Raw genomic sequence first — 27,515 nt, forward strand, 5'->3', positions numbered from 1 at the left:
CCCATATCACTGTTCTCCTCTCCAAAATCGGTTTTATTATCCTCCAGTCACTTATTTTCTTCCTTATTTTATTACACGAAAAATTCCTTTCTTCATCTAGAAGCTGAAATTTACACCGTTTAGAAATGGGTAAATTACATTTAATTTTTTGCTTTTCGATTTTCATCGTATGTCTTAAAAGAACTGGAGGAACCCAGAAGGTACCAAAGTCAACGCTGGGAGTTGTTCCTCTCAGGTAAACACCACCTGTGGTTTCCAATCTGCATCCACCACAAACTCTGCTCAGGACCCACGAAGGAGCCTTCCCTACGATGAGCCAGAAAGGAACCCGAAGACTGATGTTAATTAGACAGCAGGAAATAAAGCTAATGGTGGCTGCCCAAAAATTGCTATGAGTTTTCACAAATGTGACTTGAATTTTAAAATCTCTAATCTTTTAAAACGATGAATCTAATCATAAGTTTATCATCTTGATGTTCTACTTTGGAGAATGTAGGAATATTTAAGATATTAGGGAATACTTTGAGGAAGACTCCTGCAGCTCAAACTGCTCATGTAATGACATTCTGATATGAAAACCAGTGTCATGAAGACTAATTAATGTTTAACACATTTTGATTTCACGAGGCCTCTTTACAGCATGTGGGTGGAGCGCCCTACAAAACTAAATGAGTTCACAGACTCAAAAGGCCAGGCGGCCAGGGTGCAGCAGCTGCTGCAGGAGAAGGCTGAACTTGACATTTCCAGTGTCCGACATTTGGCGTCTTTAGTCATACACAGAAGGATGAATAAATGCATCTGTGAATGATAAAAAATATCAAAGGGATTCTGGAGGATAGGAAGCTTAGAAGATGAACTGTTATTTTTCTACAGTGGTTATAGCAAAGAGTTTATCTTATCAAATTACACACAGGGCAGAAATAAAGTGCTATATTTGTCATTCTGCATATCCTGTGTACTCATATTCCTCAAGTAGATGAAAAATTTAACATTCTTAAAATGATAGACTCAAGTAAGTTAATGATTAAATTTAATGGTGCCAAACTAGTAATACCTTTTTATAGATATTTAAATAGGTTTAATTTTGTATATTGGGTACACGTCATCTCCTACTTTCTAAATTTTATAAACTGATTAGTAGTATGCATAGAAAAAATGAAAGATCACTCTATGGCATGTACTCTGTTAAGAATCAAACCTTTCCCCCTTTCCCAATTTCTCATTTTTAGTCAAAATTATGATAAACCTAACACAGGAAAGAAAACTATGATGTACAGTTAGTGTTCTAGAAATTTTCCACTAATCTAGGCAAGTCACAGCATCTTCCAAATGCCTACTACCTAGGAGTTTCAATTAGGATACACGAAACTTACTGACAGGACAGGGGATATGAGCTCTAGCAGAGCATTTCAAAAGGGATGAGCCAAAGGGACACGAACGCGCGCGCGCGCACACACACACACGCACACACACACACACACACACTCCTCTATGTCCCGATACCGTTTCTTGCTAACAAAATTGAACTGCTTACTCATCTTACAAAATGCATCTTAAGAAAGACAGAAATGCCTTAAAATACATATTCAATATTCCAGATGTCTTGAAAGGGAAAAATAATTAAAGTACTTTGCCTGGGTTTTATAGAATACTTCTTGGCATCAAGAAGGCAAGGGAAAAAAAATTTACAAGGCAAAGTAAAATTGTGATATAAACAGAGTAACTCTCATGAGTTAAAAATATTAGATGAAACCTCCTTGTAAAGCCACTAGTTTAATGTGTTTTGTACTCCTGCCTAAAATAATGTATCAAAGGATAAAAAGTCTTTGAAAGTATACTGTGCTTCAGGTATTTGTGTTCTAAAACTAAAAATACAATTATAATGGCCTAGCACCTAAATTTTCAGCCACTTTATTTTAAAATGCCATTTGAGAGTTGCCACTTTTTATACTCTAAAACTATATATGGAAACTAAACCCACTTGGGCAAAGTCTCCAAGCACGTCACTCAGTGATGTGTGCTAGCACACTGAGAGGCCCAAGGAGACGGCGTCCCCTCCGCTGAGCTGGCCTCGGCAGGACATTGGGCCGGCAGGCCCCCACCTGGCCGCCGCGGACAGAGGCGAGCGCGGCGGGCAAGGGCCCTTCGCCGGGGAGGCGTGGGCTTGAACCTCAGAACCATTTATTTTGAAGGTTTCGACCTTGGGTCCAGTATTCGCTGTCTCTACCAAATGGAGGCAATGACATGAACCTTCAAAGGTTCCTTGAGAACTTAAAGAAAATTATGCATACAAAGTGTCGGCACGGAGTCTGGCACACAGTATTTAACACGAGACACTGCTTTTAAGTTACTCAAACGTTAAGTGGAGCGCATTTTCCAAAGTAAATTTTTTTTTTTTGTAAAAATAAAAAGAATTTATTTGACAGGCTTCTCCAGAAAAAACTAGAGGTTAGCCATTGTTTCTTCTTAAGCTCCTAGTTTAAATACACTAATTTCTCTATAGCAACATTCACATTTTTAGAAAAGTTTTTTTAATGTTAGTATTTGTTCAAAATAGGACTGAAATACACAGACTCTCTAGACCAATAACTACATTTATATATTACACAATTTTCTGAGTAATACATAAAGATTACGAGCCTAACATTTAGTTGAGAAAAATAAATCCAAGAATGTAACTTGTTTTTCCATTACAACCTAGAAATTAACTTTTTTTCAAAAATAATTATATATTTGGGGACAGTTTTTTTTTTTCGAAATATCAAAGATACAATAAATTGGCAACAAATGTGAGAAAATACACAACTAATTTCCTATGATGAAAACTACAGCAATATTTTATGTTAACCATAATTCTAAACTGGAGGATGGTTATAATCCTTGATAAAACAACACTTTAACACTCTGCCACAAGAGATTTGGGGATTAAAGTTGGCCCATTTAGCTCCTTCCCAAGGAGGTTCACTACGTGTTGGGGGAGGCCTGGGCCTGAAGGATGACCACGTGGCAAATCCCCGGAGTGGCAGCATTTGGGGAGGTTTTGCAGGATGCCCCAAAGCACAGCAAAAAGTTGCGGGCCCTGAAAGACCCACAGCGCTCAGTGCATTCTCATGTTAAGTCCACTCGAAAAATGTCAACCCGCTTTCCTCCTCTCCAGTGCTTTCATCAGTCATATGACTCGATCACTAAAAAACAGAATTACAAAAAGTGTACGAATTTCCTGTCTAAAAGGAATGGTTAACAACTTATATGGAAATCTGCTAAAATTAACTGTAGGAAACGCACAAATAACTCACATATAATATAACGTTCGATATTTTTCCCGCTCTTGGATGCTGATTTTATACAGTTTTGGTTACATTATTTGCATAATTTGACTTGGATCCACTTCTCGCGTATGAAAAATACTTAAAGAAGGAAAGTATTCAATCTGAGAAATTGGTACTCTGCTCTCCTGGGGAGAATCAAGAGCGGTTGGAGCCTGGAGCCGAGAGAATCATAAGCTCATTTACAAGTCTCTGCCTTCTCCGCCCCGCTCCTCACTCCTTCCCGCCTCCCATTTTAAAGCCGAGGTTTGAGGTTTGCTAACATAGGCCAGGCACACACCTAGTTAACAGCAAAGCTGGGAACAAAATCAGGGCCCTGGCCTCCCATTCCCATTCCCTTTCCAGTACCTTACACAACCCACGCAAGGCTCTGTTCAAACCATTAATAACCATTCCTCCAAAAAACGACGAAGACACTTAAAGTCTATAAAAGCACCCTTCTGTTGCTCCAATCCGCACTCATCAGAATAAGGGAATGACTATCGAAGTTTGTTAGTCTGTTTAAGGCACTGATGATTTGCAAGGTAAAACAGTAAACTACTGAAAACCACTACTAAAAAAGATAAGGAGCTATGCATTATTCTCTTTAGATTTCTTGATAACCCCATGAAGTATGTGCTATAGTTTTCATTTCACAGAGAGAGCAAATCAAGTCCCCACGGTCACGGTCTCAGAAAGAGGTGGCCTAGGGTTAGAGCTTGAGTCTGCCCTACCTACAGCCCGTAACCAGCAAAACAACAGAAATAAATGCTAAAGCATGCAGCACTGTAGCTCCCAGTCAAGTACTAGGGGGCACATGGAAACACGGGCCACAAAGATGGGGCATTTCCAGGATTCAGCGTCTGGGCTCAGGGAGCTTAAACTCCCCACCATGCACCAACAGTCTCTCCCAACAAATTCAGCGTCGGCACCCAGTGCCAAGAGCATCTGATTTTAAGAAACAGCAGTTTAGATGAATAAAATATGAACACACGATTACAGGGTGTTAAATAAAACAGGGGTGGTTTGGGGCACCTTCACATGACATCCTCCGAAATCCCTACTCGGGTGTGACGGTGAGATCACTTGAGTCTGGCATGGAAAGAAAATAACTACTCTGCCTAAAGTTATTTAGTGTTTCTAAGTTTTCTCCAGCTATGAAAACATCTGAGAAGCTAACTGGGACCAAATATAAATAAAATGCATAATTTTTTTTTATGGTTTTACATATGGTTTTACATTCAAATTTGACCCAGAGTTGGAAGACATATACTTTGTAATTTTCCATGCATTCATGATCACATGCATGAAAAATGTCCCTTAAATGAAAACCTACTCACATCCGAAAGGAAACATAATCACTGAAATCTGCGCTGTAAATATGTCAACTGGCTTGCTTTGCAGCTTTGATTCGGGAGAGCCTGGATGCGCCCGTTCTCAGGCTGAAGCGTAAGAAGCCTCGAGAGCCAAAATCGAGTATATTATGAAGATCTGTTCTTTTTCCATGACATTTTACTTTTGTGCTTTCACAATGGTGACAGTTGAAACCGAAAGCAGGCAGAAGAAGTACATGGCATTACTGGGATGACCGCCTTGTAACCAAGTACGGCCCTGCAATTTTAACGCTTAGGTTTCTATTCTTGTTACAATCACACTGCAGCCCGATAGTTCTGGGGTAAAGAGAACGTGAAAATGGTAGGTGCGATATGCAAATATGCTTTCGAAACAAGTAAAACCCCAAAGCTGGAATGCTGTGTTACAGGAATAAAAGTCTCACGAGAGTTCAAAGTGAAGCATCACGGAGTGACTGCAGCAGAGGCAAGCCGACCCCCGGCACCTCCGCCGGGCCGTGTCGCTCTGCAGGGTGAGTTAACGGATGCTGTCAGTGTGCATCTGGCCAGAGTTTTTCCATTTTATTCATAATTAACTTACACATTTATTTTGATATTACAGTTGCATACATGCTGTAACTGTGATTCAATTATACCCACTCTTAATAATTCCATATTTAAATAACGATAAGATAAAAGGAAGCTAACACTAGGTATGGCAGATGTCTGGAACTTCTGGGTGTGCCCACATTACTTCCTTTTGGGAATTCCCCTGTCCCCAAGGACATATCACAGTACGGATTACCTGCCTCAGCAAAGCAGTCAGACAACCCTATTCTTCTGGACACACGATGGGTCCAGAGCAGGCATGTGACACTCGCAAGGCCAGAGTAATTTTGATAGGACTAATATGGATAAGAAGGTACTTCTCTGACATCAGAAGTTTAAGACCCACATAAACTTGTCAAGAGGAAACTTTTCTAGCACAGGAAGCAAGCATACGGAGGAAGAAAGCCAACACAGCATAGGCCCAAAGATGGATGGATAGTTGGAGGAACAAATAAACTGCAGGAAAGACAGACAGATTAAACAGATACACAGAGAAACAGCTCTTGACGAGATTATTTGATCAGCTGAATTCAGAGCCAAAACAAACCCCAGCACTTCAACTATGGGAGTCAGTTCTGTCGGACCTCAAGTTTGGTTTCTGTCACTGGTGACCAAAAGTTTTCTAACAATATACTGGAGACCAATGAGAATGTCTTTCTTTAACAGGGGCACATTACTGAAGTCTGAGAAACACTGGATCACATGATCCCTCTGCCTCTACAAGACGATGATCCCGTGTGTGGGTTTCAGTTATTCCATCAGCTCAAATGATCAAGGTCTTTTCTTAAAAACTCAGCATCGAATAGAAATGATGACTCAGAATAGAAATGATGACTTTTATTTTTTACAATTATCATTAAGGATAAGATATCAAATGGGGGCGTTTTGCTCTCCCTACTTCAGGTGTAATAAAATTATTCAGAAAAAAAAAATGCTTTGCAAAAAGCTAATTTTACTTTACAATTCAGATTCAAGGGGAAAGTCTCAAAGAATACAGAGGCCAACAATGGCACATAAGCCTTTAAAAAATATGTTCGCTACACATTAAAAACCAGAGAAATAAATACCTTTAAAGGTTTTTTAGAGTATTAATCAAAATGATTCTTATAAACTTAATGCTGTTTGCTTTACCTACTTTAAACGTTTGGAAATAAGTAAAAATTCCTGCATTTAGAGAAAATGAATAAAGCACTTACATCATAAAAAATTTACATATAATTCAAAATAAAATGAGACTACCAAGTCAGTTAATAAGATTGCAGAGCTAAATATCAAATGAATGACTCATGTGGAAAGACTTTCTTCAATTTTTATTCCTAAGTTTGCAGCTCATAGGCATTTTCTTCTGAGAACCTGATACTATAACAGATATTTCCAAGGCCACATCAATCATCTGTAACACTGGTCAATTGAATCTACATCTGTCCAGCTAAACTAATTTCATAGAAAGTCCTGCAAAGTCAGTAGGTAGTCTGCATCCTAAATTCAGAAATTAGTCATTTTCAACCCTCCACTATCAATCAACTCAGCGATTTATTTAATTGTCCCACAATCCTTACCGAATGCTTTATCCGAGGAAGAGGTTTTATCCTACAATCAGCTCTGAGAACAAAGAACAAATCTAACTCGACACAACAGTTATGGGTTTTATAAATTTGAGGTTGAAAAAGGTTTGAGGGATAAACTAATAAATACCAAGCGGTTCTGTTCAGCCTTTTCAATTACGAAAGTGATCTTTTCTGAGTATTATTAGAACACACTGGCAAGTCCAACCAAAATTCTAAGTTAGTGTCTTCAAATCTAGAGGAAGGGGAGCATCATGCTAAGACATTCTATCATCAGATGAGAGTGAAGTTACAGACTTTACCTACACAACTCGAATGGCATCAGAGACTAGAGTCAAATCACCCATTTAGTTGGATTTTTTTTTTTAAACTGTTACACAACATAATAAAAATGCAAAAACTGAGGTGCTGGAGATATGATCTTGTGAAATATTTATGATTTCTATAGATCTTCGGATCACAAACTGGAAAAAAAAAAGCTACCGAATTGTACTACAAGTATATTTAAGTTTGTGTTATAATGATAAAATATATTTGGAGCTATCCATGTATGAGTAACTGTCACTGGATTCACTCTATCATAATTTTAGGCTCTAAATGAATCTAACCTTGAAACCTCAAGCTAGAAGAACAATGAGAAACGTCCTTTCAGGGGCTCCCAGAGACCCTTGCAGAAGGAAAGCATTCACTCCACATGAGTACTCTTATGGCAGTACAAGGCAGCTTACAGCTGGCTGTATGCGGCCTGGTTATAAACAATACAAGCAAAAAAAAGCAATTACTGCACCAGAATTACCATCATAAAAATACTGTAAATGATACCAAAGTCAGAGTCAATGCCCATAGAGTTTTATTATCTTCAACACTAGTGACTGCTTAACAAATATGGTTATCAAATCATGCGTCTGAAAATGGTGAAAAGTCTATATTCCTGTATAATTACAAAAACAGTAATTTTAAAGAGTGGATAGCAATATTGACTTTGTATCCATCATCTTTTTTAATATCTATATCTTGCAAATAAAAACAAAGCTTTAAGAGGTGAGAAAAAAATTATGAAAGAAAGAAAGAAAAGAGGGCAAGAGAAAAGAAGGGGAAAAAGGAAAAAAAACAAGACAGAATCCCAACACAGGATGTAGACCGTCAACAGTTCAGCCCAGCTTTGCAGTGCCATAGAAAGTCTATCACGGAAAACTCCACGGGAGTGTAAAACTTCTGTTTCTGGACTTTGATCCAAGTGGTCATAAAACTTGTCCTCACTTAATATCCCCAGTATATACCAAATATTCTCAAGGTTTTGCCCAGTACAAAACAAAGCAATAAAAAGTCAATCATGCTACCCCCACAATACTAACCCACCTAAAACATCACCCACAGTCACAGAGCTGATTAGTTGCTGACAAAAGGTGACAGTCTAACACGCCGGCAAGAATCACAGCAGCTGTGACCGTGGCGGCATTAGCACTGGGGTCGCATCATTTAGAACGCAGGAGCCTTGGGCCCTTGATTAGCAGTCTTAGGCCTGCAGGACAGTGAACTTGGCTCCAGGAGTGAGGGTGAGAGCTTTCCATATGTTGTGGTAACAAGTCTCTAATTTTTATGTCAATAGATTGCTGAGTTGTTCAGCTGACACTCAAATTCACATGTACAAGTCATAATTACTAAATAGTATCTATTTCTATGCTCCAGGCTACAGCTTGTAATGAGGCGCTTAGTTCTGTATTTGAAGATAGTTACAGGAAACTGTCCTATAGTGGCATAACTGTTTTCAAGGTCAACACAAATTCACAGGTGTTTAAAGGCGAATTCAGGAAGGCTGGAACTTTCATTCTGTTCAGTGCCTACTACTGAGTGTAAATCAGTCTGGGGAAAACAGAGAAGTTTGCACAAATGTCAAAAGACAAAATCTAAATCAAATAATGTAGAAGTAGTTACATCGTTACGCCTGTTTATGGGCACAGATGGCCAATCTAAGGGAATCAAAATTTAAGTCTTAAAACATGCCAAATGCCTCTACAGAACTACTGTGTCATGGGTTTCCTGAGTCACCTACAGTGTTCATTTTACATTTACGAAGTGTAACAAAAGGGAAAAAAAAGCAAAGTGATGCGAGGTTCTAGTTAAAAAATTCTTAGCTGTAAAGTATAAATGTCTGCAATAAGTTTTTGCCACAACCAAGTGAATCACCAGGTTTAGCAGTTTGGTAATTATATAAGCAACTAATGTCCAACCTTTCATATGTTTTAAAATGTCTTTAGTTAATGCCACCAAATATAAACTCAAACTGGAATACTGTTTTGTCAAGAACCTCTGGCTACACGCAGGCTCTTAGATCATATTCTTTACACTGACGACTTTCAGAACTTTATAACTCCAAAAACTGAGGGCCTGGACTACTCTGAAATGTTTTATACTTTCGTTTTCCAAACTGGTCTCAACATAAACTCTTCTCTTAAGAGTGTATATATATATATATATATATATATATATATATATATATATACACACACACACACACACACACACACACATACATACACACACACACACACACACACGACCCACAGAAAAGCGTGCAGCCAACTATCAATATCAACTGCAACATAAAAAACCCTAACTAAAAAACAACTATGTAGAGTGTTGGATAGTCTAAATTTTACACTGAGGAGAGTAATTTTGAGAATTATGCTGCTCGGGGAGAAAACATAATGTGAAAAGAAATGTAATAACTCTTTCAATTTACTGTCCAATAAAATACTACTTTCAAAGTTCTGGCAGGCTCTGAAAGTCAAGGGTTCTTAAGTGAGGCTAGTTAAAAATCACCACCAAACAATCTGAGTTTATGCCTTTAAAAGGGGGAGGGAGGGAGAGAAGGGCATTTGTGCTGATCTGTACGGCAGATAACCTTTTTTTCCCAATTGTTAATAATCTGCCTAAAGAACCACCTCCCCCCACCCCAACACACACACTTAGAAAAGTCGGCCCAGTTCTGCCCACTCCCCACCCTACGCGCCACTGTTCAGAGGGGGCAGAAAGGTGGTGTGTGAGGGTGACAGGCAGCAGGGCAGATGGTCTCGGAGAGGCAGAAGACCTCTGCAAACGGCCATGCATGGCAGTCGATAATTCTAGACCTCGCTGGCCTTCGTGCCTCACCCCAAATTCGCAGAGAGCGAGCGCCCTTTGAAAAGAAACCCTTTCGGCTCATGGTTTCCCCTCGGGTCGCTCTAGAAGTGGGGTTTTGAAAGGCAAAGGCGGACGCGGGGAAGAGGACTTTCAAAGGAGGGCAGAGGGATTAAACAGGGGAGACAGGATTTGTCGGAGGCCATCGCCTGTCAGAACCCTCGAAAGTGGTCAAGTCCACCCCAACGCTGGACGTTCGCTAGGAGAAACGAGGTTAAAAAGGGCCCCCTGTAAGACTGCAAAATAACACCCGCAGAGAGCCAAGGAAGATGGAAATGTCACACGGTTCATTTCAGTGAAGCATTCCCCGCCGGGCGACCGGAGCCGCCACCCGGCCCCGGCCCCGCCGCGCCCCGGGGACGTGGGAAGGGGGTGCTGGGAAGTACCTTGTTCTGTCTCCAAAAGGCAACATAGCAGACGTGGGAAGCTGGAGGTGCAGACGGTGCGGCCCCGGCTGACCCCGGACTGCAGCAGGCGCGGGGAGCGACGCCGCGCCCAGGTGAGGCGGCGACTCGAGCCCGCGGCCCCGGCGCCCCCGCCGCCCGCTCGGCCCGCGCCGCCCCCTGGCGGGGAGCGCCTGGCACAGCGGCGGCCGCGCGCCGGCGGCTGGGAGCCCGCGCCCTGCCCCGCGCCCTGCCCCGCGCCCTGCCCCGCGCCGCGGCCCGGCCGGCTCACCCACCAGCACCGCCGCGCGCGTCTGCCCCCTGCCCCGCGGCCAGCGCCGGCTCCCGAAGGCGGCTCCCCCAGCGCGCGGCAGCGGGGCTCGGGCGCGTCCCCGAGGGGTCGTCCTGGACTCAACCCGAGCGCGTCCCGGCTCCGCGGGCTTCGGGCACCGGCCACCACGCTTTCCCCGCTCGCCGCTCCCCGTCCCTCAGCTCAGCCTCGGGTCCTCCCAACTCCGCGAGCGTTTCCCACGCGCGCCCCACTGCCCGCGGCGCGGCCGCCTCCCCGAGCACAGTCTCCGTCCCCGCCCTCCGCGGGCCTTGGCTCCCGACCAGGCAGCGCTGGCCCTGGGGACGCTCTGGCCGCGCGGGACCCTCCCGCCCCCGGTCCCCTCCCCGCTGCCCCGCGCAGGAGCAAGCGGGAGGCGACGCGCGGGACAGCCGGGGGCTGCGGGGGGCACGCGGCGCCGGCACTCACTGGGGGAAGGCTCCGCACGCCGCTGCCCCGAGGTCTCGCCCCCTCCCCGGCTCCTCGTCCCCGCACGCAGGCCCGGGCGAGGGGCACGGAGGGAGAGCGCTGCGGCCGGCACCGAGCTGCAGACGGAGCTTCCGGAGCTGCGGCGAAGGGGCTCGAAGCGGTTTTGGTTTCGCTGGGGACGTTCAGGGGCGGCGGGAGGTGGAGAGGGCTGGAGAGGCCCGTGAGCGCGGGCGCATGAGAACGAGCTCCCGGGAATGCCAGGGCGGCAGGGGGCCGCGGCGGCACGGACGTTTCTGCATTTGAACTTTGAGAGCAAGTTGGATCGAAGCCCGCGCTTGGGTTTTTAGACTGTACTCGCCTTAAAGTCGAGGTCTCCGCACCGTAAAAGGACCACGGACCTACTTCAAAAGCCAAGGCCCGTGAGCTGAGGGGACAATGCCACGGGAGACAGAGATCAGCCCCGGTCACGCTCCGCGCCCCGGCCCGGTCTGCCGGGGGTCCTCCTCTTACCTGCTGGCTTTCCTAACAAAGTAAGAGAAGGTGAAGTCCCAGTGATCGTCCAGCCACGCTTCCACCGAGTCCTGCTCCCGCGGCCGCGCGGAGCCGGGGCCCGCCCGCTCCATGACAGCGCTGCGCGCCTCTGCGCCCCGCGGGTGCCGGTTTCACCCCTGCTGGGGTCCCTCCCTCGAGCAGCGGGCTCAGCCTGGAGACCCTCCCCCTCGCCTCGCTCCGGTCGGGCGGGCTTCTGCGCTGCTCGGGCGCCGGGCCAGCCTGCAGCCCCGCCCCGCCTCTCCGTCCCGGCTCCAGGTGCGGCGGGCGGGGCCGGCGCTGCAGCCCGTGCCTCGCTGGGGTCCGGCCCAGAATGGCTCCTGCAGCCTCTGATTCCAAGGCGGTCGCGGCGGCGACTGGCGAGCTCTCCGGAAGCCTGGTGGCCCGGGTCTGAAGGCTGAAGGCCGCCACGCAGCCGCTGGGGTGCGCTGCGCGCCGAGCCAGTGACGGCTATGTTTGTGCTGTGTCCCATTCTAGGAAAGGGCAGGCCGCGGCGTGGAGACCCAGCCCCAGCCCGGAGAGCGGTAGCTCGGGCAGCTTTCCCCGGCAGGGAGAGGGCTGCTACCCCGGGAGCGCTTCCTCGGGCCAGGAGAACGATGACCATCCGGCTCGCTTCGCTCCCGCCCAGCGCTCACAGGGGTCCGGGGCCGGCGGGGTCATCTCCCTCCGGGCCGAGCGCGCAAGGTGGTTCACAGCGCGCCGCAGACACCGAGCCCACCTGGGGAAGCAGAGTGAGGGCGTGGGCCACCAGGACAGGTTTGCCGGTCCTGGTGGGTGCCTTCCAACCGTCTTCCCCGTGCTTAATCTTAATAATAACAACAATAATAATTATAAAGTGCCTTTGCATCAAACACTCCCTTTTCATGAGTTGGAAAGAAATTCTCTGTTAAAAGAAAGGGTACACAGGAATAATCACGGATGACGCTTTGTGCATGAAGTCGGAGGACACCATACAATCGGCTACAGACCACGGTTGCCACCAGTACAGGGCAGAGCAGCACTTAGTCCCAAATAAATTAACTTGTCGTTAATATTAAACTGGACTTCATATACACGGTATCCCTTTGAAAGGGCTGGGCCTTCCTACCCTGTTTTGTCACATCCCTATGGCACTTTACGAGAACGAACCCATGTTTTTGCTGGGTCCTCGTCCCCATATCGCTGTCCTGCACTTGCAGTTTTAATCTGGTATTTTGAACTGAACTGATTTTTCCCGCAGAATTAAATATGGCTTTGTATGTTTCCTTTGCTGTATTCTGTTCGTGGGAAGCAAGTCGAGGTCCTGCCTTCGCACAGGGGAAGGGATGACGGCAGGAGGTGGGGACCGCGAAGGCCCCCCAGGAGCAGCGCTGCGTGACAAGGCGCAGTGACTGAGATACATGGCATGTGTTCAGTAGCTACTTGTTGGGTCAACTACAGAGCAAATGCGGCGTTTTCTTAGAGCGTTTCGGCTGTACTGTTGTGTATGGTACGTGACCGCGTCAGCACTTGGTCTCTGAGGAAGAGTTATTGCTTTTAGTAGCCTTTTGGAAGTCCTGTCACCCTGAACAAGAACACCCCTGGCTCTCGGCAGCACCAGGCTTGTGGGAAGCAGTTTCCTGAGGGCAGTGTTGCAGTATGCGTTTCAAGCTGCTGCACAGTTGGGATCAGCCCAATATCTTAACTCAGTGAATTTAAATCGGATCATAATTCTCAATTTCGAAGTCAGAGCTAACGTATGCATAATGAAACGATATTATAGTGCAGTCACACCAATCAGTACACAGCCCTTTCCCCCCTAAATCAAACACCGGGGTTACTACCCAAGAGTTCAGCTCGGTAAACAAAGGCTGGGCCACGTGCAAAGACGCTCCACAGAGGATGGTGAGCAGCTGTCCTTCATGTCACCCGAGGCCACACGCTGAGGAGATGGACTCACATGAAAGCAGGAGGGACTTGGGGCAGATACTGCACACACTTCCATGACAGGGGCGCAGGGCAGGATCCACAATGACAAACAACAGTGGCATTTTTCCCTAGAGACTCACGAATGGGGTGGATGGCCGTCCGTTGACAGTGCTTTGAGGTCTTGTCTCTCAGGAGCAGGTCGGCCTCCGGAGCCCGAGACTCCTCGCTGCCCTTTCGCCTGCATGTGGGGAGCACATTCAACAGCGGGATTAAGTTGCTTTCATTGATAAATAATATTAACCACTCGCAGACACATAAAACATAAAACATTCATCCATATTTCTATTAAAGGAAAGATTCTATTATCTAGAGAAAAGAGCCTGCACTAGTCAGAATGACAAAAATAAAAAGTTTAGAAAAAAATACAAGGAGTAACACACTTTTAAGTCAACTGTATCTGGGTGTGACACACTTAACTAAAAACTAGTTTTAAAGTACGCCATTTAAAATAGACTCTTTAAAGACTGAAGGAACAAAAATGTGTATTTAAAAAAGAAAATCTAGAGAAACAGGCTTATTGATCTTGATTTCTAGTCTAGAGAATCAATTGTCTTTCCTTTATAAGTTTTGGATAAAAATTTTTTAGTTGATTCTATAGTCTCATTTTAAAAATCTCACAGACAGTTTTGTGAAGTCTGTCTCCTTTCAAACATGTAAAGAGAAGTATAATTTCATATCATTCCAGACAAAAAGAAAGAACCACGTGATCAGAGGTAATTTCCAGCTTTTAAAAGCAGGTATTTTGTGGAGAAGTGAAGAAACCAATTAACAGCAGAACTGGGATGCCGGTTACATGACCCCTGCAGAGCTGAGGGCGGGTGGAGGGTGGCGTGGAGTGTGAAGGTCACTGGGAAACCTGCTATGAGTTTTTGTTTTGACCCACTGGATTAACTGGACCGAAATAAGAGACATGCATAACTGTTTTCCTCTGCATTTGTGGAGCAGGTCATACTAGATTCACGTGTATGCTGTGTCAGAAAATTTTCTAAAAGATCTCTGGCTTCCGCTTTACATGTCCTTGTTCTTGCCATTTTCTATATTCTTTATTTTTGCTGTTCATTAAAGGGAAACCAATCTTGTGATACTATAGTTAAAGGGTTTGCACTCACAGGCCTCATCTCACGTGAGTGGTAGCTTCTGTAACCGGGAGACTCAGCAGACACTTTCCAGAAGTTGCCTGGCCTTTACTGAGGGCCTACTTTATGTCAGATGTTGAGCTATGATTTTACACAGCTCATCTCACAGTTCAGTGAGGTAGGTTTTCTTTCTATTTTGTAAATCAGGAAATAGACTCATAGAGCTCAGGAATTTCTTCTAGGTGTTTGTTTATAAGAGATGGATCTCTAACCACATTACTGGTTTCAAAAGCATCAATTAAGGTCATGCTTAAATCACGTGGCAAGTGAAGCATGGATTTAGTAGGATGCTTGAATACATCTAGTCTAGCAACAAATTCAAGATTTAACATGAATGTAAGATGTAATATAACAACAGTCTGCATATCTCTTATTCCGTTTCCATTAAGTGTCGCTCCAATCAAATCCTGCCATCAGATATCCCAGCACATCCATCTTAAACTCAACCTCCTCCACCAATAGCTGAATGGTACAGCTGCCAGTAACGTATCACAGATGGATAAAAGCACCTAGCATCAACCCTTTGCTATGGGAAGTATGTCTTAAAGTTTGGTTGAATAAAAAGTCAGAAAAACATAACCTGAAATGCACAATAACAGGGGAGGCAAAAACAATGTCTGATACCATTCCAAAGTTACAACCTGATTTAAAAAATAGCAGCTACAGAGTGATCGACCTGGTATATACATCTTTTTGCAAAAAGACTGAAAACACACAATGAATTTGAAAGGCAGGATTGCAAAAAGTCTCTCAACTCTGAATAATTTTAAAGCTACAAAATGAAATACATTTTTATATGGAAGAGTACTGTTCTCTCAATTTTATTTGCTTTTGATTTTTGGAGGCCCGTATTTAATATCCGATCACCAATCACCATTTGGCATAGACATTTCTGTGACCTACAAGCATTCCTTCCTTCCTCTCCTTCCTTCCCTCCCCTCCCCTCCCCTCCCTCCTTCCCTTCCAACAATCCCCACACCTTACTCAAGTATCTTCCCTCTTTTTTGCTTTTTCAGGAGAACCCGATCGCACTAACCACCCCGGGGGTGGCTCTGGTGCATCTAAGGCTAACCCCATCCCTAGAACAAGTGATGGGTGCAGGGGACAACATGTGGCCCAACTGGTGTGAGGAGGGGTTTTCAAGGGCACCTGAGAAAGACTTATCATCACAAAGATTCTCTGCTCTGTTGGTCACAATCTGTTCATATGTTATCACAATATTGTCCCAACTGATCTTATAGTAATTTTTCCAACTCGTTCTTAGACCGATAGTTTATTATGTTAAACATTGATTACTTCATGTGAAATAGCTACAGTCTTTAAACCAAATTAATAAATGCTTATTGAATATCAGCATTTGCAAAGTGCTATATTTAAGTATTATCTTCTCTGTTGGACGTAAAAATCCAGGTTGTTTAAAGTCCATCGTTACCTCATAAGGTGGAGACAGTATCTCAAATGCCTTATTTACAGGAAAGAAAACCTAATCACTAACTGAAAAGAAACTCTAGCTGCAAACAAGTTAGTGAAAACATGAATAGTGTAAACAATAATCATATCCAACATTCACTGAGTGACTTTTGAAATCTGTATTATTGCCTGCTCAAGCCTTTTTCCAGCATCTAATAAAAATATGAGTCTATTCAGATAAATCTATCCCTTATGTTATTTTTCTGCAAAAGCTAATGAGAGTTTATAAAACTTTTTCTTTTTCTTTTGGATTTAAACAGGCAATGTTCTAGAAGGAGAGGTAACTCATGCATCAAAGAAATACAACTATTTGTGGGATTCACAAAGCTTGATTTTCATCAAGGTTTATTCATCCATTCATGAACTCGTTGACAAAGGATTTTTGAATGCCTCCTCTGTAAAACGAATTGTAGTCATTTGAAAGTGTTTTATGAAAATATACTATTACTGGAAAGAAAGCTATTAGGCCATTTATTTTCTGTTTATTTTTCAAGGAAATGTACCCCTCTGAGCTTGTTTGATTTGGATATATTTTCCTAAAGTAAATATTGCTATTGATGGCTTCCTGTTTAATGTCAGGCTAGTCAAGTGACCCTAGAAATCTTTCAGTTGTGTTAAATGTTGCTTTACATGGATTCCAGTGTAATTACTTTTATGTTATTTGATATGTAAAAACCAACTACTTCCTACATTTAAACTTTTATAGTATTTTATTCTTACACTTACTAAGAGACGAATTACAAAAATAATAGTGTTATTTTTAAGTAACGATATTATGTCCCAATTAGGCCAACATTTAGCATATGTCCCATTAATTTTTAGACAAATTAAATGAACTATCCTGGCTTCCTGGTTCTTGGGAAGTTATTACTCTTTTTCTTTTCTTATCTGCAAAATTAAATTCCACCAAACCTATCGCCATGCCTTCACCCGGACTCAGAGCTTCCGCTCTTCGTGCAAGAGCACGGCTCCCTCCCCTCTACTGGGTCCCGGGCTCTGCTGCCCCTCAGCGTCGGGGAGTCTGAGGCTCCCTTCTCCCTTCCGCGTTGTTCTCTCTTCCGGCACTAAATCATTCCCACCAGCACGAAGGCGCACTGAGTACCTCCCATCCTAGGAAGAAGAGGCCTGTCTGTGCTGCTGTTCCCTGCTGATCCCTGCTGTCTAACCTCCTTTCACAGAACATTTACGGAAACAACGGTACTCTAAGAAAAATAGGACATTTACTTCTTGAGGGTGTGCAGCTTAGGACAAAAAGAGCGCAAATGATGGGCGTCTGAAGGAGGTTTATTTTGTCAGAAGGGAAAAGTCATCCTGTCTTCACAGCTTCACAGCCTCCACCACCACCAACCAGTGCAGCCCATGGCTACACATGGTGGGAACGGTTTGGGAAACGGTTTGAGTTTCTGATTCATAGCAATTTGGCTTTGGAGATGATGGGTTCTGGAATATCTATTTCATGAATACATGTGGGATCCCTATACCATTTCTTACAATCTTTCTTTCTCTTTTTTTTCCTGCCTTTTAAATTTTCCAGATGAAATCTGAATCTTAAATGAAATAAGAAAATAATAATGATGTTTATAAAATTGTTTTAAATGGGAAGGAAGATATTTGAATATTTGATCTACTATCTTAAAGGATAGAAAGACTGAAGATGAAAATTTATTTTGTATTTTTAATTCCTATTTTAAAGTGCTGCAAATTTGGACAAACCTTTGTTGACACCTGGATATAAATGTAGTGTTTTTAAAGAAATGCACATTTGGCTACTTTTGAAAATGACCAGTTAAACGTGGCTTTTCAAAATTGTTACCTAGAAAAGTTGTAAATGAGATCGCTGGAAGGGACTTTAGCATTGAGCAACCTCTTCATTTCACCTCTAAAATATTTGGAGAAATGAAGCAACTTGCCTAAGGAGGCCATTGAAAGTTAGGAGTCGAAGAATCACCCCACTCTCTTCTCAGTTCTAAGTGGCAGAAAGGAGACACAAAGAGCAAAGAGTCGGGGTGTTGGTGGCTGGTGAAGGTGAAGTAGAAAACACAGCTGGGACCTGGGTTAAATGGCAGTACTCTGTAATTTCTCAAAACCCAGCCCTGGGAGCCCTCCAGCAGGTGACGGGTGATGCTGGCTCTGCAGCTGACTCTGCCCTTGTGTACTTGCCCTGCGGCCCACCCCGCCCACCAGCTCTGACCCTGCCAGTGCCCTTCAGGAGAGAAAGAGGAGCCTCCTTGCCAACCCCCCCTCCCCATAATGCCCTGTAGATTGGCAGATGTTTTTAACACACCAGAAAATATTCATTTTAATTGCTATTTGCTCTGTAATCTTACCTAGAGCATCGGTTTGTTCAGCCTGCCTCTCTGAACTCCTTATGTCATATCAGAGGAAATGTCAACATAGAAGCTGCCCGAATAATAGTTACAGCTTATTATTATTACTAATATCATCACTTTTCTTATTGTTTGGTGGATTCCTCCCTGAGCAGCAAACAACTCAGCATGATACCTCAAAAATGAAAGTCCTTAGAGGATTAAACTGAATGTTGTCCCTTCTGCTTATTCCAATTTACATGAAATTAGTTCTCCAAAATCTCGAGGAGCTATTTTATAGTAATTTCAGATTGTAAAACTGCTCCATAAAACTGCAAAGCCCCATAAGAAAGAAAGAAAGAAAAAAGTAAGCCACATAAAGTCTAAGGACTGTTTTCCACATGGCAGTCAAGATAAAGTAAGTTGAAAGAGTGGGCTTCTGGGCACAAATAGCAGTTTATTCCCTAAAGTTAAGAACCTCTTAGTGAAATATAAGTAGGGAACTGTAACTGCGACTTTATTAAGTCACCTCATTAGCAAAGCGGTTTGGTATCAGTGCAGGAGTAAACCCGGGCAGCCTTTGAGCACATATAACAACATTCATTTATTTCTTTATACCCCCATCACGCCACAAGGGATTGGAAGCAACTAAGCTAGTACTGAGAGAAGAACATTTTTTTCAGGAATCCGGCACCTAACACAATTGCATCTAGCGGTGTGGATATGAATGAAATACACAAAAGGAGACCAGTGAACAATTCACATACGTGGTCTCTGTAATTTGTTAAATCCTCTGTGTGTCTGGAAAACCCCAGGAGCTAAAATAATTGAAAAGGCCGGGGGTTAACATTAAAAGGCACACATCTCCGTGTGGAATCAACAGCTCTCAGGGGAAACACTCACATTAGTTTACAGGAAATTAACCTTTGATCTCTGTGATCTTCAATCACAAATTAAAGTGCTTAAAGGTAATCTGCATAGTTTTGACCATAAAGCGTAGGTTAGAAAGGACGTTCTTTCCCACGTGGCAAAGGTGGAGCCTGTAGCTGTGCTCTTAGCTGAGCAGTGGCTTCCTTACAGTGAGACTTCCTTCCGTTTCTACTGATGGGTAGCGTGACCCACACATGCTGTACCAGAGATGTCGCTTCATCTGCCTTCTGGCACCTCTGGACTTGAATTTCTGTTCTCTTGAACATGCCACTCCCTGCTGTGGCCACGGCGGTGTCTTGCCGAGAGGACAGTGGCAGCTTGAGGACTGTACATGGCCGGTTTCCTTGGGTCGTGATCATTCTCGTAACTGTTTTGTCGCGATGGCGCTGCATCCATTTTAATCATTCCTCTATCCCAAAGACTTTGAAGAGCCTGCTCGGAACACAGGATAGCCCTTCGAAGTCCCTGCCGTCTTTAGTGTATGAACTGAAGTCGATGCTTCATCGATTTCCACAGATCTTAACCCCGGGTGCAGGAACAGAAGCGCCTGCAGGGCTTGTGGAGAACACACGTGCTGATTTCGGAGTGGGACCCAGACCAGCACGTGTTTTTACCTCCCCTCTTCCTCCCCCTGTAGGATGCTGCTGGGCCTTCTGGGCCGAGACTCACAGAGCTAGTTACACAGCTGCCCCTGCCGTCCGGAGAGGTGCTGCTGCTCACGGGGCAGCACGCCCACAAGCAGCCTCCGCGGCTTCACGTCCTAAAAGCCCCTTTTTACCAGTGTGGCTTTAGGCAGGGCACTTAGCCACACTGATCGTGAGTCTCCTCATCTGAAAATGAGGATGGTGGTAATAACAGAACATGCATCATACATGTAAAGCGAACAGAAGTGTCTGGCACATAGTATGTAGTATAAAAGCATATTGATGAATATTTAATCTTCACTCCCAGAATTTTTTTCATTATAAAACGTCTCCCAAATGTTAAGAAAAGCCTCACTTATTTGTATGTGATTCTGCATTTTAAGTGCTTGACAAGTTGGTGTTCCTAAGTAGTGCATTAACCTTTTCTATCGTTTTCCATAATTACCCAGTCTGTACTCAAAAAATCCAAGTAATTAATGATTATGCTATTTCATTAAAGTTTGATTATTTATACCCTTACTTTATTCCAAAACATGTTTAAGCAGGTGTCTTGGTGTCATGTATATCTCAACCGAAAAGAGCTACATAATAAAATCAGAGCAAAGAACAAGCAAAGTTAGGAATATAAATGAGACTTCTAAGCTTGGCTCCCAAGCAGGGCCCCTACAAGGCCCTAAACCTTTTTAGTCCAGGCCCATGTCACTCATTTCATTCTGGCCTAAATTCATACCAAAGTGGTATTTTACATTATCTGTGCAATAGCCTTCCTATTAACACAAGAAACAGAAAGATGACAACTATTATCGCTATTTTCATAAGCAGGAGAATTTAAGCTCTAAAAATGAAGCAAATTATTCTAAATGATTTTACAGGTCAGACATAATGAAATATCAATATTCAGTTGCTATTTGTTTTACCTAAAAATGGCCTAATTTACATATTAGATAAAATATAAATCCTTTAGAAATATCTGCTAGACTCTGCTACCCCATAAAAAACAACTGTTTACATTCAATTGTCTAAAGAAATGAGGCTAAAATGTGGGCCAGATATGGCATTTATTTCCATTGCGATGATCCACTTTTATCAAAGCCTGCAACTGCTTGTGGTTAGCTCTCAAGTCCATAAAAGGAGACTAATGGGTGGCTGAGGAGGCTGGCCCCTCCTCAGCCCCCAGACATCCTTCCTGGTGCTGTCAAACAGCTGTCAGGAGCGCACCCCACAGCCCGCTCTGTGGGGCATTTGTCCCGACGGCGGATGCGTTGGCGTGTGTTCCCTCAGCGGCCAGAGCACGTGCAGTGTTCCCGTGGGCTAATCCACTAAGACAAGAGAAAGACAAAATAACCGCCGTGCGTAAATTCATTAGAAAGCCGCTTAGTGCTCCAACGCATCACCTTCAAGCTTGACTGTGGCAGCATTTTATGCCCTGTGTCAGAGGACGTTAGTCACTGATGACCCTTGAACTCTTTAGGATTGCTTTGTTTGGTGAATCTACTTCAAGACTAAAAATTTCCAAGGATCTTAAAAGTTATAGTGCTTCCCGGGTCTTTTTGGAGAATTCATGTGTATTAGCGTATATGGAAAATTCCCCCTCTGATATAACTAACAGTTATCTTAATATCTCTGAACATGATAGGTTGGCAGGGAAAATGAGAACATGAGGCAAATGTCTCCTGGTTACTCTAACTTTAGTTTTGGTCTTAATTTTGGTAGCGTCTTATATTTCGAACTGACAGTCTTTAAGTCTCATTCTCACCGATCCATTCTGAAGTGTGAAGGATGGATGTCAGAGTGTAGAAACTCCAGCCGTGTTTCATTCAGCACATAGATAATGACAGCTTTTAATTTCTCTGGCTTCAGGGTAACTGGTATGTTGTACCTAACAATATAATTAATTATCCTATTTTAAAAAATAATTTTTGTTTTAAATTATGGTTGGCATATAATATACTACTACTTTCAGGTGTACAACATAGTGATTAGACATTTATATAACTTATGAAGTGATCACCCCGATATATCTAGTACCCATCTGACACCATACAGTTATTACAACATTACTGACTACATTCCTTATGCTAAAGCTTACATTCCTGTGACTACTTTGTAACTACCAATTTGTAGTTCTTAATCTCTTCCCCTTTTTTGCCCACTCCCCAAACCCTTATCTGGCAACCATTAATATGTTCTCTGCATCTATGAGTTTGTTTCTGTTTTTTTTGCTCAGTTACTTTGTTCTTTAGATGCCACATATAGGTGAAATCATATGGCATTTACCTTTCTCTGACTTACTCCACTCAGTACAATAGCCTCTAGGTCTATCCATGTTGTTACAGTTTAAGGTTTCATTCTTTTTTTTTTTAATGGCTGCACAATATTCCACCATGTATATGTACCGTCTCTTTATCCATTCATCCACTGATGGACACAGGTAGCCTCCATATCTTGGCTATTGTAAATAATATTGCAATGAACATATGGATGCACATGTCCCTTTAAATTGGTGTTTTGGGTTTCTTTGGTTAAATGTCAAGAGGAATTACTGGTCCTTCTTTGTCTCTTGTTATAGTCTTTGTTTTAAAGTCTATGTTATCTGATGTAAGTATTGCTACCCAGCAGTTTTTTCATTTCCATTTTTAGGATATATCATTTTCCATCCCTTTACTTTCAGTTTGTGTGTGTCTTTCTACCTGAAGTGAGTCTCTTACATGCGGCATATGTAAGAGTCTTATTTTCTTATCCATTCAGCCATCCTATGTCTTTGTTCGGAATATTTAATCTATTGATATTTAAAGTAATTGCTGATAGATATGTAGTTATTGCCATTTTATATCTTTTTTTTCTTTTCTTCTTCTTGAAGAAGTAGCTCGAACACTTTTGATAATACTGGTTTGGTGTTGATGAACTCCTGTAGCTTTTTCTTGACTGAAAACCTCTTTATATGTCCTTCGATTCTAAATGATAGCTTTTCTGGGTAGAGTCATTTTGGTTGTAGGTCCTTGCCTTTTGTCACTTTGAATATTTCATGCCAATCCTTCTGGCATACAGAGTTTCTGCTTAGAAGTCAGTCAGCAGTCTTATGGGAGTTCCCTTGTAGGTACCTGCTTTTCTTCTTGCTGCTTTTAAGATTCTTTGTCTTTAATCTTTGGCATTTTAATTATGATGTGTCTTGGTGTGAGCCTGTTCGAGTTCATCTTGGTTGGGACTCTGTACTTCTTGGGCTTACTTCCTTTGCCAGATTAGGGAAGTTTTCCATCATTATTTCTTCAAATGTTTTCCATTCCTTGCTCTCTTTCTTCTCCTTCTGGTTCCTCCTTCGATGCCAAGGTTGGTATCCTCGATGATGTCGCAGAGGTCCCTTAAACTAGCCTCATTTTTTCTTGGATTCTTTTTTCTTTCTTGGTGTTCTAACTGGATGTTTTCTGCTATATTATCTTCCAACTTGCTAATTCAGTTCTCTGCTTCATCTAATCTACTGTTGATTACCTCTAATGTATTCTTTATTTCAGTTTTTGTATCCTTCGTTTCTGACTTTTTTGTTTTCTATCTCCATTTTTATGTTTCCTCTCTCTTTGCTGAAGTTCTCACTGAGATCATTGAGCATCCTTATAACCAGTATTTTGAATGCTGCATCTGGTAGATTGCTTGTCTCCATATCTTTTTTCTGGAGCTTTGCTCTGTTCTTTCAATTAAGACATGTTTCTTGGTCTCCCCATTTTGGCTGCCTCCCTGTTTTTGTTTCTATGTATTAGGTAGAGCTGCTAGGTCCCTGGTCTGAGTGGAGTTGTCTTATGTAGTAGGTATCCTGTGGGGCCCAGTGCCACAAACTCCCTAGTCATCCGAGCCAGGTGTCCCAGGTGTGTCCCTTGCGTGCCCTCCTATTGTAGTTGAGCTTTGGTTGCTGTTTGTATGTCAATGGAAGGGACTGATCCTCAGGCCCATTAGCTGTGAGGGCTAGTCATGGTGACAGTGGAGAAGCTGTTGGGTAGGGGCAGGCCCTACGGAGCAGAATCTGCTTTAGCAGGGCTCTGGTGCCTGCCCACTGTCCTTTGGGTGTGTCATTTGTGGAGGTGGTTCGGTGGTGCTCTGGGGGCGGTCTAAAGCTGGCCACTGGGTGTGTTGGTTCTGGGGCCTTTTGGAAGGGGCTCTGTTGTAGGCCAAGTTCAGCTGCTGCCCATGCCCTGCCCAGGACCACTTGGTATAAGCTATAAAGTTGATCTGGGGATGGTTGCCATGTGTGCTAGGCTTCAAGGTGCCTGGGATTGGCTAAGCTGCAAATCGAGGCCAGGTGCTACTAGTGCTGAGCATGAGACTCCTTAGCAAGAGGTATAGGGCACACTGATGCCAGATGCTGCTTGTCTGGGGTTTGTAAACCTTTGAAAGCTTTTAGGAAAGTCTGCTGCATGAGCCAAGACAGGCCATTTGTATGGAAAAGCCAGTGGAAACAGCTTTGGTGGGTCTGCAAGTTAGGAGGGGCAGGGGCTCAGACAACCACCTGGGCAGGGCTAATGGTGTCGGCCAGGTTGATGGAGACTCAGATATGGCGGCTGCCTGTGTCTGAATGCTGGGTCGGAAAAGGGCTCCACAGAGAAACAATGCCCTCTGCCAACACCTCCTTCTGGGAAAAAGCCAGCCCTTGCTCCAAAGCCAGACAACTCATTTCCTCCTTGTGCATCCGTGAAGCCTTTCAAGCTCCTGCTCCTGCTCTGGAGCTCAGAGTGAGTCCTTCAATGGTAAGTCCATGAACACGCCCTCCAAGAGGAATGCCTGGGACTCTAGCCGCCCACCATCTCACTCAGCTGCCATCCCCAGTGGTTTGCAGCTACAAGTTGTGGGAACTTTTCTTTCTGTCACTGGAACCCTGGGCTGGGGAGCCTGCCTGGGGTGAGACCCCTTGATCCTCAGGGGTGGGGGCCTCCACAGCCAAGATATCCCTCCCGATTTTTAACCTCCACACGCGAGTGTGGGACCAGCTCTCGTTCCATGTCTCGCCCCCCCCCCAACAAGTCTCAAGGCGGTTTCTTCTGTATGTCCTTGGTTGTAGGAGTTCCGTCCAGCTGGACTGCAGGCAGTCCACAATGACAGCTGTTCTGCAGTTTAGCTGTAACTATATGGTAGCGAAAGCAGGCGAGCACAGCTTTTACCTACTCTGCCTGTAATTATCCTTCTTTCTATACCATTTATTGCCTTATCATATACCTATCGTCATCAGAACTATTGTTCAATTATTCATTGGTTACTTAATGGGCGTTTACTAGTGGTCCTGGGGTACATATTGTGAAGAATATAGAGAATGGCAACAATCAAAAAAACTTACGCGGGAGTAAGGAAAACATGGATTTTCATGTTTGAACTGGGTTTGAATTTCAGCTTCATCATTAATTTGCTATGAAAATTCTTAGTTCTTTTCCTTTCGTCTATACATCTCTCCTTCGGACAGTTCCACATTGTCTTGATAACCGTAGCTTTGAAGTATTGAAATTAGGAAGTGTGAGTTTTCTAGCTTTATTCTTTTTCAAGATTGTTTTTACCATTTTGAGTCCCTAAAATCTCCATACAAATTTTAGGGTTATCTTATCAGTTTCTGAAAAAGATGTCATCTGTTATTTTGATAAAGATAGTATTAACGTATTAACTTTGTAGATTAATTTGAGGAGTATTGCCATCCTAACAACACTGAATATTTCCATCCATGAATATTTCTTTCCATCTACTTAGGTTTTCACTGATTTCTTTTAATGATGTTTTGTAGTTTTCAGTGTACTTATGCTGTACTTCTTTTGTTAAGATTCATTCCTCACTATTTTATTCTTTTTGATGGTATCACCGATGGAATTCTTTCCTTAAGTTCATTTCCAGTTTGTTCATTGCTAGTATATAGTAATGCAACTGATTTTTTGTATATTGGTTTTGTATCCTGTGACCACGCCAAACTCATTTATTAGCTCTAATACTGTGTGTATGTGTGCATGTATGTGTGTTTGACATAAAAATCAGGTAACCTGCAAATAGAAATGGTTTTACTTCTTCCTTTCCAATCTGGAAGCTTCTATTTCTTTTTCTTTTCTAACTGCCCTGGCTAACACCTCCAGTTTAATGTTGTGTAGAAGTGGTGAGAGTGAACATTCTTTTCTTATTCCTGATCATTGGGGGATGCTTTCAGTCTTTCATCTTTCACAATTGAGTAAGCTGTGAGGTTTTTAGTTTGCTAGTTTGCTTTTTCAGAAGTCCTTTATCAGGTTTAGAAAGTTTCCTACTATTCCTCATTTGTTAAGGGTTTTAATCATGAAAGAATTTTGGATTTTATCAAACAAGCTGTATCTATTGAGGTGATCACGTGGCTTTCTTTGTTATTTAGTTAACGTACTGTATTACAATGATTGATTTTCATATGTTGATCCAACCTGGCATTTATGGGTTAAATCCCATTTAGATATTACTTTTAATTGGACTAAACCACGTTTCCCTGGTGTGAGCTTTAGGGCAACAATTCCATAGGATGCTCATAGCTGCTCCATGAGAAAAGAAGTACATTAAGTAAATGTGGGAAATGCTGCATCAGAGTTAAATATATTTGCTTAGAGCAGACTATCTCAGAGAATATAATTTACTCACAAACTCTGCAAATCTCCAAGAGGGAGGTATGGTATACCACGTTTTATAAACTTATCTGGCAAAGGTATTTTGCAAAATTAATTTTCCATCAACACACCATGAGCAATTTGGTCAGTCCCCAAGAATTTTGATTAAACTTATCTATTACCTAATAGTGACCTAGAAAATCTTAAATCTAATAAAAGCATCATGTTTAAAATTATATACTGCTGCCTGGAAAACTTACTTAATACATAGTAAATATTTACAGTGTCTATTATGGGCCAGGTACTCTTCTAGGCACTGGAAAGACAGCAATGGGGGAAAAATGACAAAAAAAAATCTCTGCCCTTGTGGAGCTTACATTCTGAAAGACAAGGAAACAATAAACATAACAATCAAGCAAATTATAACGTATTTAAGAGTATTATATATTGTATGAAAAAGAAAAATCAAGTAAGCTCCTTGACATGGGTCTTGGTGATGATTTTTATATTTGACACCAAAAGCAAAGTCAACAAAAGGAAAAATAAACAAGTGGGACTACATCAAAGTAAAAGGCTTCTACACACTGCAGGATCCCATCAAGAAAATGAAAAATCAACCTGACAAATTGGAGAAAACAGTTACAATCATATATCTAGTAAGGGGTTAATATCTAAAAGATATAAAGAACTCATACAACCCAATAGCAAAGAAACAGACAATCCAATGAAAAAGTGGGAAGAGGATATGAAAAGACACTTTTCCAAAGAAGACATACAGATGGCCAACAAGTACATGAAAAGGTGCTCAACATCACTAACCAT

General features: G+C 42.9%; 1 protein-coding gene across 5 annotated transcripts in view; it reads right to left on the minus strand.

Annotated features, from left to right (window-relative positions):
- The window catches only part of PDE5A (phosphodiesterase 5A), a 107,431-nt gene that overhangs the window by 65,948 nt on the left and 13,968 nt on the right, over positions 1–27,515 (minus strand). Inside the window, exon 1 of one of the 5 annotated variants that reach the window (XM_036233438.1) lies at positions 11,641–12,026. In XM_036233438.1, coding sequence (XP_036089331.1) covers positions 11,641–11,753 — 113 coding nt within the window. In that variant the 5' untranslated portion in view covers positions 11,754–12,026. Of the gene's footprint in view, positions 1–10,376; positions 10,507–11,130; positions 11,238–11,640; positions 12,027–13,706; positions 13,805–27,515 lie in introns of those variants that run through there. The other 4 variants (XM_016144815.2, XM_016144817.2, XM_016144819.2 and 1 more) reach the window with 4 other exon arrangements.

The sequence above is a fragment of the Rousettus aegyptiacus genome, unplaced genomic scaffold (assembly GCF_014176215.1).
Source record: "Rousettus aegyptiacus isolate mRouAeg1 unplaced genomic scaffold, mRouAeg1.p scaffold_m13_p_16, whole genome shotgun sequence".
NCBI lineage: Eukaryota > Metazoa > Chordata > Mammalia > Chiroptera > Pteropodidae > Rousettus > Rousettus aegyptiacus.